The 17,624-nt window shown below is 37.5% G+C and overlaps 1 protein-coding gene across 1 annotated transcript in view; it reads left to right on the top strand.

Annotated features, from left to right (window-relative positions):
- LOC127873212 (1-phosphatidylinositol 4,5-bisphosphate phosphodiesterase beta-4-like) overlaps positions 1-17,624 on the top strand; it is a 107,497-nt gene that overhangs the window by 19,502 nt on the left and 70,371 nt on the right. Inside the window, exons 2-13 of the mRNA XM_052416972.1 lie at positions 38-133; positions 4,379-4,459; positions 5,272-5,337; positions 5,989-6,126; positions 8,621-8,700; positions 9,469-9,522; positions 10,681-10,762; positions 11,740-11,840; positions 12,035-12,089; positions 12,358-12,466; positions 13,075-13,285; positions 13,470-13,563. Coding sequence (XP_052272932.1) covers positions 50-133; positions 4,379-4,459; positions 5,272-5,337; positions 5,989-6,126; positions 8,621-8,700; positions 9,469-9,522; positions 10,681-10,762; positions 11,740-11,840; positions 12,035-12,089; positions 12,358-12,466; positions 13,075-13,285; positions 13,470-13,563 — 1,155 coding nt within the window. The 5' untranslated portion in view covers positions 38-49. The remainder of the gene's footprint in view (positions 1-37; positions 134-4,378; positions 4,460-5,271; positions 5,338-5,988; positions 6,127-8,620; positions 8,701-9,468; positions 9,523-10,680; positions 10,763-11,739; positions 11,841-12,034; positions 12,090-12,357; positions 12,467-13,074; positions 13,286-13,469; positions 13,564-17,624) is intronic.

The following is a 17,624-nucleotide window of genomic DNA, read 5'->3' as shown; positions in this document are numbered from 1 at the left end:
TTGACTACTACATAACTTACATATATATATATTTCAGACTGATATCAACATGGCCAAAACGTTTGACTTCCAGTGGCGTATACCCGTGCCTGATAGACTACAGAAGGGGGATGTGTTTGACAGATGGGACGAGGTGCACATTTGAGTGTTGTTCTGGGAAAACTGGGTTAAATGCATGTGCTGGAAGTGTCATCCCAGATTAGCCTGTGCAGTCTGCACAGGTTAATCAGGGACAACACTTTCCTCCTATGCAGGATTTTTGTTAAGAAGAGACTTCCCTTGAGTGAAAAAATCATTAAAATCGAAAGTGTTGCCCCTAAATTCCTACGCTAACTGCACAGACAAATCTGCTATTACACGTTTGGCACATGCATTAAGATCAGTTTTTCCAGAATAAGCATCAATAATGCTATAAGTCAAATTACTAATTCTAAAGCTGCTATTTACAAAGCTCTGTAGGGAAATTGTTATATTTAGTTATAAGGCAGTCCCGGACAATATTGTTGACCAAAGTTTTTAGTTCAAATACAGTTTTATGTTCTAAATTTTTGTTGTTTTTGTTCTTTTATAAATATTACTTTTTAGCTCACCTGAGCACAACGTGCTCATGGGTTGTGCTCATGGTAAACTATTGTGATCGCCTTTTGTCCATCGTCCGTCGTGCAGCGTCAACATTTTGCCTTGTGAACACTCTAGATGCCACATTTATTGTCCGATGTTCATGAAATTTGGTCAGAACATTTGTCCTATTGATACCTCAACCGAGTTCGAAACTGGCTCATGCTGGGTCAAAAACTAGGTCACTAGGTAAAAAAACAAAAAAAACTTGTGAACACTATAGAAGTCACATTTGATGTCCAATCTTCATGTAACTTTGTCAAAATGTTTGTCTAAATGATATGTTGGTTAAGTTCAAAAATGGTTCCGGTCCGTTGAAAAAACATGGCCACCAGGGGGCTGGGCAGTATTCCTTATATGGCTATAGAGAAACCTTGTGAACACTCTAGAAGTCACAATTTTTGCCCAATCATCATGAAACTTGGTCAAAACATTGGTGTCATTGATGCCTCGGATGAGTTCCAAAATGGTCCAGATCGAAAAAAAAAACATGGCCGCCAGGGGGCGGGGCAGTTTTCTCTATATGTATATAGTGAAACCATGTGAACACTCTTGAAGTCACATTTTTGGTCCAATCTTCATAAAATTTGGTCAGAACATGTGTTTTCTGGATATGACGGTTGAGTTAGAAAATGGTTTGGATCGGTATTTTATAGATATCTCGGACGAGTTTGAAAATGGTCATGATGGTTGGAAAAACATGGCCGCCAGGGGGCGGGGCAGTTTTCTCTATGTGTATATAGTGAACACATGTGAACAGTCGAGAAGACACATTTTTTGCCCAATCTTCATGAAATTTTGTCAGAACCTTTGTTTTCTGGATACCACAGTTGAGTTCGAAAATGGTTTGGATCCGTATAAGAAAACATGGCCACCAGGGGGGTCTTTTTCCTTATATTTATACAGTAAAAAAGCTTGTGAACACTCTAGAAGTCACATTTTTTGCTTAATCATCATGAAATTTTGTCAAAACATTAGTTATGTGGATGTCTCGGACGAGTTTGAAAATGGTAGTGATCAGTAAATTAACATGGCTGCCAGGGGGTGGGGCAGTTTTCTTTACATTTATATAGTGAAAACATGTGAACAGTCTAGAAAACACATTTTTTGCCCAATCTTCATGAAATGTGGACATATCTTAAAAGAGATCAAAAATGGTTCAGGTCTGTTACAAAAAACATGGCCGCCAGGGGGCCATTTGTTGTTCATTCTTCATGAAACTTGGTTAGAACATTTGTTCCATTGATATCTTGGGCTGCAAAGAACTGGTCATTTCTTTTTATCTCAGGTGAGTGACTTTAAGCCTTTCAGGCCCTCTTGTTTAAACTGTTACATATTAAAAGACATACATTTAAAATAGCTGAAGGCTTCAGCGTTTTTTCCTTACTTCTTTGGCAATTGCATTGGTACCAGTCAAATAGGGAAAATAAATGTTGTCAGCCATATTGGGAATTTTATCCTTTATTTTAAAAGCAGTGAGGAGGAAGTCAATTCAGAATATGAAGATTAATATTCTGTAAAAAAAATAATTATTCATTGTATTTTGGTCTAAAACATGCTTGAATGGTCTTGGATACTGGAGACTTGAAAGTGTCTAAGTTATGTTTCGTTCTACAACTTGCATAAATCATTATTAACTCTTTCAGTGCTGGAACTGAATTTTGAAGGCCTTTGCAAACAGTTTGAATCCAGATGAGACGCCACAGAATGTGGCGTCTCATCAGGATCCAAACTGTTTGCTATTCTGATAGTATTCTTTGAAAAAATCGAAGAATATGCTTATTTTAGAAATTCAGCAGACGACATTTTAGCAGACGACAAATTTCCCAGCATGCAAAGGGTTAATGAAGCCCAGGGCCGTACCCAGGATTTTTTTACTGGGGGGGGCCCAACCGGGTCGCCCCTCCCTATATATATACTTTTTTTAATTTCGCACTTTGCAAGGTGAATTTTAATGCTTATAAAAACCGTATTTTGTGATATGAATTAATGGAATATAACAAGTAAACCAGCACATTTCGGAAGTCTTAAGCTTTAAACATTGGTGTGAATTCACAACAATATTAAAAGCTTTAGATTTCCGGAACTTACAGGTTTAAACTGACGATTATCCACATCAACTCTCGTATTGCTTCCACCATTTTTTTCACAAATCAATAACATCACAGGTTTTTTTTAATCTGATTTTTTGGGAAAGACCTTGCTTTTTTTGAGGAAAATAATTGCGCAGAACGGCTTATTTTTGGGGGAAAAAAATAAAAGTCTTTAATAATCAATTTAACATATTTTACTGTTTTCAAACAAATTTCAAGGAAATAGATAATTTAATTATACAATATTTTTCTACACTGGATCAGGTTAACTTATATAATGAGATCGATTTGTTGATTCAATTTTAATTTTTTTACCAACGAGCCATTAATAGGCTAATATTACTCAATTCTCGGTACTCAATTATTTTAAATACTGAATTCTGCCAAATTCTTATCTGTTGCTTGGCAAATTTATGAATCTGTTTTTCTTTTAAACAAACATGTTAACTATCTCATCGTAGTCTTTTTCAGTGATTTCCTTTCAAAAATTATAAATACGCAGTTTTAATACCTTTGTCAGTGTTTTTGTTCCGGTTCAAATTCAGGGCCCTATTCTCAATGCAAAAAGTAAATATTGGGACCTAAAAATTCCCAATAAAAGGTTTAAAAAAAAAACAATTAAACTTTTAGAAGAGAAAAATACGTCTAGGGCCTTCTCAAAGAAGGAAAAAAACCTGCGTCGGCAATTATCAGACCATAGTCTACGACCTCCTGTAGCAGTTGCTTCCCTTCGCTGCAGTTATCAAAATACATGTTTCATCAACCATCGATAGATGAAGCATTCATGATCACAATGGGGGACTAATCGGGGATGTGTACAAGGCGATAAGAAAACACTGCCTAGAGGCTTATCTCGATTGGCGAGCGTTAATCCCCTTGTTTATCAGGGACAATAAAACATAGCTGCTCTTTTGTTTTGAGGGAAAGTGTACTGTGGGCCCTTGCACGAGAGAAAAAATTGCAGTGGGCCGATCATTAAAAAAAATCATAGTTCGACAGCCAGCTGGGGGGGCCCGGGCCCCTGGGCCCATGGGCTGGGTACGGGCCTGAAGCCTTTAACTGAGACAAAATATTGCACACGGATGTTTTTTCCATTTTGTAAGTGTTATTATTTTCAGTGTCTTTAACATGCGAAAACTTGCTACAATCAAGCTGGTGCGCATTTTTGCATGAAATGTATATAAAAAAAAAACAATTAAATGCCATGGAAACCAATTCATACAAGTGCCACCAAATGCAGTTAATTTTGGAAGCAGTTAACAGTAACTGATTTGAATTGAGGCAGAGGGATAGATAAATCATAAGTCTTAGCATATGATTTATCTCTATGGTTCCTTTCTATATTTGTTTCTCTTAAATGGAATATTTTTATTATCGAAATGGGAAAAATGGCCCCCCAAAAAAACAGGTTGGGAATAGTACCATTCTCCGGAACCTACTCGGTGTAGAGGAAAAACGATGGGCGTAAGAAAGTTCATGAATTTAAAGTATTTTTGTTTCCCTCAAGAACCTTGATGATTATGGCCCCTGATACAAATCTGGTAATGTAATGAAATGATGATCTCAAACACACCATAAAGTCTCTTAGTCTGATGGTCAGTCCATTAAGATCTTAAATGCTAAATGGCATCATGCATGTAATCTATAAGTATTGGTCTGTATTTCAGGAGAGTTCAACTCTAGAAACCTCATGTGTGGTAAAAGTGGACGAGTATGGTTTCTTTATATACTGGAAAAGTGATGGAAAGGTGGGTAATGTGTTTGTCGTATATATTACTAATTTTGATTGGCATAAATCTGCACCCATTACCTAAAGCCCTATAAAGACAGTCATTTATCCAGAATTTTGCTGACTAACTTCTGGTACAGTTTATCTTTAATTATACTGTTATGATGTATTAATTCCTTTACCAGTACAATGTATGATGATAGGGATGAATATTAATGACCCAATATTCTTCCCTATCACAGTGTCATCCAATTTTATTCCCAGTACATTTATGATGCAATACCTTTGTGATCCAATATACCAGTATGTAGTTCATATTATCGATTCGGGGAAACTGGGCTTAACCCATTTATGCCTAGCGTCTAAGAAAAAGGCCTTGGCAAAGGGCGTAGACCCAGGTGATACACCGCATGATGTGTGTCTCATCAGGGTCTGCGCTGTTTGCTTAAAGGAATTTCTGTAAGAAATATTCCAAATATAGAAATAAATATACTTGACATCCCTAATTTTGGAAATAAATTGATCCAATTTAGAAGGATGGGAGAGTCCACTCGGCATAAATGGGTTACTGCATGTGCTGTCCCAGTGTTGTCCCAGGTGAGGTGCAATCTACAGGGTAATCAGGGAAGACACTCTCACCTTTTATTGTACTTTTCAATTAAAGGAAATCTTAGCGAAAATCCAGGTGAGGCAGACAGTGTTGTCCCTGATTAGCCTGTACAGACTGCACAGGCAAATCTTTGAAATACTTAACGCACATGCATTAAGGCCTGTTTTCCCACAGGACATCTAATGTTATTGATAAGCGATTCTGCTGTTTGTATATTGCAGGAAGGTCAGGCGAAGGAAATCTCTCAGGTGAACGATATCCGCTTAGGATTGCCACCAAAGATTTCTGTAAGTTAAATTTTGATTCGGTAACACTTCAGCTGTCCCAGAATGGAAAAATTGTTGTGTAATTTGGTGCAAGATTTAAAATTTTAAGCGAAAAGTCTTAAACATTTTTAGCTCTCAATGTGCTCATGATGAGCTTTTGTGATCGCCTTTTGTCCGTCGTGTGGCGTCTGTCGTGCGGCGTCAACATTTGCCTTGTTAACACTCTAGAGGCCACATTTATTGTCCAATCTTCATGAAATTTGGTCAGAAGATTGGTCTCAATGATTTCTTGGGTGAGTTCGAAAATGGTTATGTTTGACTGAAAAACATGGCTGCCAAGGGGCGGGGTATTTTTCCTTATACGGCTATATATGGCTTTAGTAAAATCTTGTTTACACTCTAGTTTTGTATTTGAAGCAGTAATTTAAACTATAAAAGGCATGTTCAAGAAAGAAATACTAGGTGATTTAAATACACAAGTTTGATGAACCATAGCATGTTTGCAGTCTTTCTTGTTTAACTAATTTGTTTGTGCAATTAACTGTTGTTAATTAGGAAGACATCAGTATGCAATGGACATATTTCTTGTTTTAATACTTAAAGGATTCAAAAGTTGGCTTTAGTGGGGACATCAGTTCGCAAAAGGACATATTTCTTGTATACTACTTTAAGGATCCGAAAGTGGTGATTGACCTTGAACAGAAAGGCACAGGGGGTCTTGAAGCTCGGACTGTGACTATCTGCAGTGGTCTGGACTTTGTGAACATCAACTATACACCAATGATCGCTAGAGACCCTGAGGTGGCCAAGGTAGGCACTGAAATATAATTAGTCGTGTTATGAGAAAACTAGGCATAATGCATGTGCGTAAAGTGTCATCCCAGATTAGCCCGTGCAGTCCGCACATGCTAATCAGGGACGACACTTTCCGCTTTTATGGCATTTTTTGTTTAAATGAAGTCTCTTCTCATAAAAAATCCCATTAAGGCGGAAAGTGTCGTCCCTGATTAGCCTGTGTGAACTGCACAGGCTAATCTGGGACGACACTTTATGCACATGCATTATGCCCAGTTTTCTCATAATGTGGCTCTAATACAGTAGACTCTCTGTAAACCGGACGATCTCGGGACCGGCCTCATCGTCCGGTTTTCAGAGAGTTCCGGTTTACCAACAGTATGCATATTGCCGAAATATACATGGTATGCATTGTGTACAGAATCAAATAAAAATAAAACAAACCATATACATTTACATGTACCATGTGATAACTGTACGCAGGTACTGATGATGTTAATTGCATTCTTAAAAAATGTGTTTTTAATTGATTAAAAGCACACAAAAAATCCATACCGACTTGTTTTGATTAATCCCAAAGTGAGCATGGTGCTTTATACATGTACGTACGTGGCATTTGTCATAGAGGCGTGTGACGACACAAAAAAGATTGTTGTAGATACACAATTTATTATTCAATACATACATGTACCACATTTCATAAAACATACACACAAGCAAAAAACAGTGTCATAATTATTTTTTAAGATATTCATAATCTCAAAACCTGCTAATTCTTGAAGTTTACGATTTCACGAAAAAGTCCAAGATCACTCTCTGCTTGAAAGCACATTTTAGATGCGTTCGAAATAGGAAACAGCAATGAATGAATTTGCATACAGATGGATGGATATTTAACAGTCATATTTCTAACAGTTTATCTGACAAACAAACAACCATTTCAGCGTTAAAAACATGGCTATAAGATCTTTTAAAATACCTGAGATCACAAGAAAGTGATCGTCGCAACGGCATGCATTAATTTTTTAATAAATTGTTTATCATAGGCGATAATAAATAATTAATAAAACGATCGAGTCAATCACTTTTTGGTGTTACAGCACGTCTATTATAGACAGTCACAGTTTGTTTTACATAACTTAATCGGACTCCCATAGCGCGGTAACGACTTGACACCTTTATGGTATGTTTAATCCGATTATCGATAATTGCGCGAGCAAAATGTGTGACACCACACTCGCTGTGCTGACTAGGTATTGTTATTTTTACGCCTCGGGCATCTTGAGAATTTAGACCGTCCGGTATACTCAATGTATTTTTCGTTGAAAATGACCAAATTTATGGAGATACCAGTCTGGTTTCCGGTTTTTAGAGAGTTTGGTTTATTCAACATTTTTTAACAAAGAAATCGAAGGAGAAAAAAATACGGGACTGGCCCGACCGTCCGGAATAGGGAGAGTTCCGGTATTCAGAGAGTCCAGTATTGGCAGAGTCTACTGTATGTGGAAACTGGTTAAACATTTTGATTTCAATGGCAAAAAAATGCTGATGTTGTTAAAATATGTCTATTTGGTTATACAATATTTTAAAGGTTGCAGAATCATTATACAATTTGTATGACCTGACAAATATCTTCTTAAAAAAAATATTTTTAAACCTTTATTTCCAATTAGTGTTATTATTGCTCACCTTCATTTCCATCCTTTGTCTATCACCATTCATAACTGGGTTTTCACAGTGCATATGAACATGTTTTGATGGACATCACGTTAAAGAACCGTTATAAATGTTACATAACAGTGACATTGAAAAAAGACACTTCTAGAAGACTGTGCTCTTTTAGACTTGAAGAACTATTGTATGGTGGTGTTACACATGAAACATAGTTCCTGTTTTGGCTTTTTATACATTTAAATATAATGCATACATGCAGCCTAGTGAGACATTTTTTCGTACTACATTAAGAGCAGCCTCATGCAAAAAGGGATCTTATGCCACTTGTGCAGTCTGGTCAGGAGCTTCTCTGTTTACTAATGAAACCGGGAAACCTTCCATGATTGTATAGAACCTTCCATGATTGTATAGAACCTTCCATGATTGTATAGAACCTTCCATGATTGTATAGAACCTTCCATGATTGTATAGAACCTTCCATGATTGTATAGAACCTTCCATGATTGTAAAGAATCTTCCATGATTGTATAGAACCTTCCATGATTGTATAGAACCTTCCATGATTGTATAGAACCTTCCATGATTGTATAGAATCTTCCATGATTGTATAGAACCTTCCATGATTGTATAGAACCTTCCATAATTGTATAGAACCTTCCATTATTGTATAGAACCTTCCATGATTGTATAGAACCTTCCATGATTGTATAGCGTGCAGGTTGGCTCTTGACCAGACTGCCTAAATGTGTGTAATGGCATAAGACCCATATTTGCATGATGCGGGTCATATGTAATGAAGGCATATATAGTTAAACTTTTATATTGCCCCTTTCAGGCCTGGTTCCAGGGACTACGACAACTGACTCCCAACACTAAAGCAAACAACATTTGTCCCATGACATCACTCAAGAAACAGTGAGCCTTTATTTTGTTTGATAAAAAAATTATATAAGCGTTATTGGCCAACACTTGCTCTCTAATTCAGTTTTTACTTTTCGTAAATTTTCTTACGTGTGATAAAATGCTTGCTTGTTTAAATATAATTTTTCAGTTAACAAATGTTTTTTTAATGTTTAAGTGACTTTTGTTTTTTTTAGCTTTGCGTTTTCGGAGAAAACCCGAGGTATTGTCATAGCCAGCTCGTCGTGTCGTCCGCCGTCGGACGTCGGCCATCTGACGTCGGCCGTCCGCGTCGTGATTAAACCTTAACATTTTGTTAAGGTTTTGAACAATGGCTCTAAAATCAAATTGCTTTCACCTACAACTTTGAAACTTCATATGTAGATGCACCTTGATGAGTTCTACATGCCACACCCATTTTGGGGTCACTAGGTCAAAGGTCAAGGTCACTGTGATCTTAAAAAAAAAAAAAATTCTGACAAGCTTTAATTTATTCAAAACTGCACCCGTAGCCGAGCATGGCATCCGTTATGCGATGCTCTTGTTTAAAATTAGTCATAGTTTTTATCATTGGCCAATACAAAAACGTTGCTAAGTAGCAAGCATTTTGATTGGTCATAGTCTCATGATAAGCCAATGAAAAGTGTTGATGTTTAAACTGGTCATTAAGTTGAGGCTATGTTTGAGCGTGAATTCAAGTTATTGACCACAGACTTGAAACTTTAGAGTTTAACAAGCATTTTTTGTGCTGTAGTTTTAATACTGTAATGTCTGTATTTTCAGATGGTTGAAACTCTGTTTCATGGTAAATCCAAGTGGGAAAATTCCTGTCCGAAGGTAGTGATGAGCTTTGATAAGTTTTGTTAATATTTTTCAACCCTTTACCATTTAGATACGTATTTTGACACAATTGTAGTAAACAATAAAAAGTTACATAAAATGTAATACCTTTCTTACTAAATTCAAGTTTTAAAGGCTTCATTTCCAACCCTTAGTTACTGATGAGCAGCAAACCTGAACAGACTGTGAGTTACTTGCAGGCTGTTCTGGTTTTATGCTGGTTGCATAAGCCATTTTCACTTTGTTTCTTATGAGGGAAAGGGTCAATAACTTTCCTGAAAACAACGCAGAACGGTTTATGGTTGAGGGCTGAGCATGATACTGTTGTTTCTGAGATGAAATTTAAGGCAGATACAACATGTTCAACTTTTGACGTACAATAATAATTATGTGTTTACTTACCCACTCATAAATTGAGCTGAAGAAGTTGGCATCCAAGCTTTGTAATCTCACATTTATGTGTTGCATTACTGCATGCATTACAATGCATTACAATGATCTGCAATGTGCACTATATTATTAATGGCTCTAAAAACGTTTTCAACAAGAATGGATGCAGCTGTTACTTTTAAGTGCCTTCACGTCATCAAACCTCAGAAAGTTGTAATTCTGTTGCTCTGGTGAATAATAAACAATGGAATTATAATATTGCAGTTAAATCAAGTTTTACATTCCACTTAATTGCTTTTTTCTTATAATTGCAATTCCTCATGGTTACATTTAATTTTTATCTACACATGGGTGTTTTGTTATTTATTCTGATATGTGTAATGTTGTCTGACTTGTATATATGGTCCTATATTGTATAGACAATGTCACTTGCTGTAAATAAAACACTAGCATGCAATAACAAGAATCACTCACCTGATAATAATTTTTTATTATTCCTATATTGGTCTGTTTTCATTTCTTAAGACTTTGTTTTGTGTGCAAAATTTTATGTTCACCATATAGTATTACACACATGCATGTTATATACATAGCAGTTCATGTACATGTACTTAATGGGTGTATATAAATGTAGTTGTAATAATTCATTTATATACAACACATAGTTAATTGACATATATACATTTGCCCAAAAAACTCTTGCAATGTTTAACAACATGAGTGTTTATTTAAAAGAAATGTGTTTGTTCAACTCCAACATTGCAGCATAACAAGAGTGTTTGCATCAGGAAGGACAGAAAAGATGGTGATGCAATCTTTAAAGGACCTAGGTCTTCCAGGAGGAAAGGTAGGGAAATCATTTGTTTATATGTGCCTTGTTCTGGGAAAACTGGGTTTAATGCAAGGGCTAAATTGTCATCGCAGATAAGCCTATGCAGTCCGCACAGGCTATAAGGGATGACACTTTCTGCTTTTATGTCAATTTTGGTTTAAAGAAAGGCTCACCTAAACAAAATTCCAATTTAGATGGAACGTGACATCCCTGATTAGCCTTTGTGGAATGCACAGCCTACTCTGGGACAACACTTTACACACATGCAGTAGACAGAGTTTTGCTAAAACTTAATTTTGGCAAAATATTTGTATTACCTTTAATCCTTTCCTTTATTTTACCATTATTACAAAGATTATTTTAAAATGCACTTTATATCTGATAAAGTGGATGACTTAGTAGTAAATTATATCATGCCCCTTTTTAGCTGACCTAAGTACACAGTGTTCGTGGTGAGCTTTTGTGAGCACCTTTTTTCTGTTGTTTGTTTTACATCATAAACATTAACATTATGAACACCCTAGAGGACACATGTATTGCCTAATCTTTATGAAGCTTAGTCAGAGTATGTGTCACAATGACTTATTAACATCTTTTAGAAAAAGGGTCACGTGGGGGGGGGGGGGGGTTCCTTATAACTCTATGTTGAAATCTTGTGAACACTACCTGCGTAGAACTCTTTAGATTGTTTGGGTCTCAGGTGAGGCTGCTTGTTTTGTATATGCCTCAGATCTCCTATGCCCATTGGAAGATTTTCATGCAGAGTTACTGTCATTCAGGAGATGTTCAGAAGACAAGATTCAATCATGCTTACTCATAGTACATAGTATCAAAGTCGCCACTGAAAGGTCAAATAAATCTCAGAGGGGGATATAGCTGTCTATGGGAATACCTTGCACACTTGAAACAGTATGCTATAAACTCTCTAATCAGTTTTTATGGCCATAAAGTTCCATGTACATGTAATTTTCTGGTGCTATTTTGTTTTTCAGTCTGAAGAGATTGAGGTTGCGTCCTTCACATTTGAAAAGTTCTACAACCTGTACCATAAGATCTGTCCTCGAACAGACATTGAAGACCTTTTCAAAGAATGGTAAGGTAGATGTAATTTATGCTCACTAAGGATGCTTGCTATTTGCTTTGTAGTGAATTTGATAATTTCATATGTATTGTTTCATGCTATTTAGTTATAACAGTTAAAGTCATTGATTTTTAATTATTTTAGATAACTGCTGTACAATTTTGATTAAGATTCCGACAAATATTTGTTTATACTTGATTGTACAGGAGTCACAACCGGGCATATTTGAGCGCTGAAACTCTGATCAACTTTCTCAATGAAGTAAGTAGTATTTTGTTAAAGGTTTAAGCTAGCTTTGTAGAAATCAAATCTTGAACTGAAATGTAATAACATTTTTGGGAAGAGGTACATATTCAAATGTGTGATTTGTCATTTTTTTCTTGCCAAATTGAAAAGAATCATGTTCATACAAGAAAAAAAATGTGAACATTTGTTTTTGCTTGACACTGAACATAAATCATGAGTATTATGTATGCTGCAAAGTTAAGGTAATAAATGAATGACTGTTTATAACCAATTCGAATTTCAGAAACAAAGGGATCCAAGACTCAACGAGATCCTGTTCCCAGAATATGACAGAAAGAGTGTGTTGAAAATCATACAGGCGTATGAAACTGATGAGGACTTCAGGGCCAAACGTAAGACCATGTTCACTGTGATAACAAGTGTTTCTTGGAGGGATTTGTGGTTTTAAGGGAAAAGTTATGAAGGAATCTGCAATACAAAATCAAATGCAAATTTTGATTTTGTTGTTTGATCAACTGAGTGAACATTAAAATAATCTGTGAACAATTTTACTGATGAATAATTTTCACTTACAGTACATTTACTACTTTGTTACTTGATTCAGAGATAAACATTTCATAAGTTCTTTAGTATTAAATAAGAATGTATTGCCTTATATAGCACAAACACTATTTAGAAGTTGATCATTATTCTTATTCACATTTAATCCTTGCTGAGGGAAAACTGGGCTTTATGCATACCTGCAAAGTGTTGTTCCAGATTAGACTGTGTAATGCATACGTGCAAAGTGTTGTCCCAGATTAGACTGTGTAGTGGGCTACTGCTTTTATGGACTTTTTGGTTTAAAGAAAGTCAAGTCTTAGCGGAAAGTGTTCTCCCTGATTAGCCTGTGTGAACTGCACATGCTAATATGGGATGACACTGAAATCATATGCATTAAGCCCAGTTTTCTCAGAACACTGCTCATTAATAGACCCATCTCCTAATTTTATTATTTCAGACTGGTTGGGCTTGGATGGTTTCTGTCGCTATCTGATGTCTGACGACAATGCCCCGGTGTTTCTAGACCGCCTGGATATCTACCAGGACATGGACCAGCCGCTATCGCACTACTACATCAACTCCTCCCACAATACCTACCTCACTAGTAGGCAGTTCGGCGGTAGGTCTTCTGTAGAGATGTACAGACAGGTGCTGCTCGCTGGGTGCAGGTAAGGTGCCTAGAAATATCGCATTAATGATGCCTATGGTTCAGTTTCAAATACATATGTAACACTGTTGACAATCACAGGCGACCAATTATAGTAAATATAAATATATCTTGTTGAAATCTCTGTATTTCTACCAACTAATAAGTATGTGATATGACATAACTATGAGGTGTTGTATTAACAGATGTGTAGAGCTGGACTGCTGGGATGGTCGCAATGAAGATCAGGAGCCAATCATCACCCACGGCAAGGCCATGTGTACCGATATTCTGTTCAAGGTGCGCTATCAGGATAGAGTTTTGTAGGGGCTCTCTAAATATTATTTGTTCCTGATTAATTTTGTCAAAGTGTTGGGTGGCCACAGATATTTTTCTGTCTTAGGGGTTAGTTACCACTGTTTTTTTGTGTCAATCTCGTTGGTTGCAACAGATGTTCTGTGTTGTGATTTCTTTGTTTTAAAAGTGGTTGCTTACGACTGGCTTCTTGTGTCAAAGGGTTGCTTACCACTGAATTCTTGTGTCAAAGTGGTTGCATACCACTGGCTTGTTGTGTCAAAGTGGTTGCTTACCACTGGCTTCTTGTGTCAAAGGGATGCTTACCACTGAATTCTTGTGTCAAAGTGGTTGCATACCACTGGCTTGTTGTGTCAAAGTGGTTGCTTACCACTGGCTTGTTGTGTCAAAGTGGTTGCTTACCACTGGCTTGTTGTGTCAAAGCGGTTGCTTACCACTGGCTTGTTGTGTCAAAGGGTTGCTTACCACTGAATTCTTGAGTCAAAGTGGTTGCTTACCACTGGCTTCTTGTGTCAAAGTGGTTGCTAACCACTGGCTTCTTGAGTCCAAGTGGTTACTTACCACTGGCTTCTTGTGTCCAAGTGGTTACTTACCACTGGCATCTTGTGTCCAAGTGGTTACTTACCACTGGCTTCTTGTGTCAAAGTGGTTGCTAACCAATGGCTTCTTGTGTCAAAGTGGTTGCTTACCACTGGCTTCTTGTGTCAAAGTGGTTGCTAACCAATGGCTTCTTGTGTCAAAGTGGTTGCTTACCACTGGCTTTTTGTGTCAAAGTGGTTGCTTACCTCTGGCTTCTTGTGTCAAAGTGGTTGCATACCTATGGCTGCTTGTATCAAAGTGGTTGCTTACCTCTGGCTTCTTTCGTCAAAATGTTTGCTTACCACTGGCTTCTTGTGTCCAAGTGGTTACTTACCACTGGCTCCTTGTGTCAAAGTGGTTGCTAACCAATGGCTTCTTGTGTCAAAGTGGTTGCTAACCAATGGCTTCTTGTGTCAAAGTGGTTGCTTACCTTTGGCTTCTTTTGTCAAAATGTTTGCTTACCACTGGCTTCTTGTGTCAAAGTAGTTTCTTACCACTGACTGCTTGTGTCAGAGTGGTTGCTTACCATTGACTGCTTGTGTCAAAGTGGTTACTTTCCACTGGCTTCTTGTGTCAAAGTGGTTGCTTATCACTTGGTTCTTGTGTCAAAGTGGTTGCTACTCACTTGGTTTTTGTGTCAAAGTGGTTGTTTACCTCTGGCTTATTCTGTTAAAGTGGTCGCTTACCACTGGCTTCTTGTGTCCAAGTGGTTACCTACCACTGGCTTCTTGTGTCAAAGTGGTTGCTTACCACTAGCTTCTTGTGTCAAAGTGGTAACTTACCAATGGCTTCTTGTATCCAAGTGGTTACTTACCACTGGTTTCTTGTGTCAAAGTGGTTGCTTACCACTGGGTTCTTGTGTTGCAGTGGTTGCTTACCACTGTCTTCTTGTGTCAAAGTGGTTGCATACCTATGTCTGCTTGTATCAAAGTGGTTGCTTACCACTGGCTTAATATGTCAAAGTAGCTGCATACCACTGGCTTCTTGTGTCCAAGTGTTTACTTATCACTGGCTTCTTGTGTCAAAGTGGTTGCATACCTATGGCTGCTTGTGTCAAAGTGGTTGCTTACCTCTGGCTTCTTTTGTCAAAGTGGTTGCTTACCACAGGCTTCTTGTGTCAAAGTAGTTTCATACCACTGACTGCTTGTGTCAGAGTGGTTGCTTACCACTGGCTTCTTGTGTCAAAGTGGTTGCTTACTACTGGCTTTTTATGTCAAAGTGGTTGCTTACCACTGGCTTCTTGTGTCAAAGTGGTTGCTTACCACTGGCTTCTTGTGTCAAAGTGGCTGCTTACCACTGCTGGCTGCTTGTGTCCAAGTGGTTGCTAACTAATGGCGGCTTGTGTCAAAGTGGTTGCTAACTAATGGCAGCTTGTGTCAAAGTGATTGCTTACTAATGGCTGCTTGTGTTAAAGTGATTGCTTACCACTGCTGGCTGCTTGTGTCAAAGTGGTTGCATACCTATGGCTGTTTGTGTCAAAGTGATGGGTCCAAACATACTTTGTTCTGTGACATTGTTAGGTCACCACTTATTGCTTTTGTCACTGTGTTTGATAACCCTTTTCTTGGGCAAAAGTGTTTGTGTAACCTAAAGTGAGAATAACTAAGATTAACTTATTCTTGTTCAAAATAGTTTTTAGCTCACCTGTGCACAACGTTCTCATGGTGAGCTTTTGTGATCGCCTTTTGTCCGTCGTCCGTCGTGCACTGTCAACATTTGCCTTGTTAACTGTCTAAAGGCCACATTTATTGTCCAATCTTCATGAAATTTGGTCAGAAGATTGGTCTCAATGATATCTTGGATGAGTTTGAAAATGGTTACGTTTGCTTGAAAAACATAGCTGCCAAGGGGCGGTGCATTTTTCCTTATATGGCTATATATCGCTATAGTAAAATCTTGTTAACACTCTAGAGACCACATTTATTGTCCAATCTTTATTAAACTTGTTCAAAAGATTCATCCCAATAATATCTTGGAAGAGTTCGAAAATGTTGCTGGTTGTTTGAAAAACATGGCCTCCAGGGGTGGGGCATTTTTATGTCCCCCACCACTATAGTGGGGGACATATTGTTTTTGCCCTGTCTGTTGGTTGGTTTGTTGGTTGGTTTGTGTGTTTGTTTGTGCAAACTTTAACATTTGCAATAACTTTTGCAATATTGAAGATAGCAACTTCATATTTGACATGCATGTGTATCTCATAGAGCTGCACATTTTGAGTGGTGAAAGGTCAAGGTCATCCTGGAAGGTCAAAGGTCAAATATATGGGTCTAAATCCCTAATTTAATGTTCACTTTTGCAATATTGAAGATAGCAACTTGATATTTTGTATGCATGTGTATCTCATGGAGCTGCACATTGTGAGTGGTGAAAGGTCAAGGTCATCCTTCAAGGTCAAAGGTCAAATATATGGGGACATAGTGTTTCACAAACACATCGCTTGTTCCTTATATGGCTATAGTAAAACCTTGTTAACACTCTAGAGGCCACATTTATTTACCAATCTTCATTAAACTTTCTCAGAAGATTTGTCCCAATGATATCTTGGATGAGTTCAAAAATGGTAACATTTGCTTGAAAAACATGGCTGCCAAGGGGCGGGGCATTTTTCCTTATATGGCTATATATATGGCTTTAGTAAAATCTTGTTAACACTCTAGAGGCCACATTTATTGTCCGATCTGAATGAAACTTGGTCAGAAGATTAATCTCAATGATATCTTGGATGAGTTAGAAAATGATGCAGGTTGGTTGAAAAACCTGGCCGCCAGGGGGCGGGGCATTTTTCCTTATATGGCTATAGTAAAACCTTGTTAACACTCTAGAGGCCACATCTATTTTGGATCTTCATGAAACTTGCTCAGAAGATTTGCCCCAATGATATCTTGGACAAGTTTGAAAATGGTAACATTTGCTTCAAAAACATGGGTGCCAAGGGGCGGGGCTTTTTTTTCCTTATATGGCTATAGTAAAATATTGTTAACACTCTAGAGGCCACATTTATTGTCCAATCTTCATGAAACTTGGCCAGAAGATTCATCCCAATAATATCTTGGATGGGTTCAAAAATGATGCCCTTTGGTTGAAAAACATGGCCGCCAAGGGGCGGGGCATTTTTTCTTATATGCCATGGCTATAGTAAAATCTTTACCATTTTTCCTTATATGGCTTTATATGGCTTTTGTAAAACCGCGTTAACACTCTAGAGGCCACATTTATTGTCCAATCTTCATGAAATATGGTCAAAAGATTTGTCTTATTGATATCTTGGATAAGTTTGAAAATTGTTACGTTTGCTTGAAAAACATGGCTGCCAAGGGGCGGGGCATTTTCCCTTATATGGCTATATATGGCTAAAGTAAAATCTTGTTAACACTCTAGAGACCACATTGATATTCCGATCTTCATGAAACTCGGGCAGAAGATTCCTCCCAATAATATCTTGGACGAGTTCAAAAATGATGCCGGTT

The sequence above is a fragment of the Dreissena polymorpha genome, chromosome 3 (assembly GCF_020536995.1).
Source record: "Dreissena polymorpha isolate Duluth1 chromosome 3, UMN_Dpol_1.0, whole genome shotgun sequence".
Classification (NCBI taxonomy): Eukaryota; Metazoa; Mollusca; class Bivalvia; order Myida; family Dreissenidae; genus Dreissena; species Dreissena polymorpha.
This window is presented reverse-complemented; position numbering and strand designations above follow the sequence as displayed.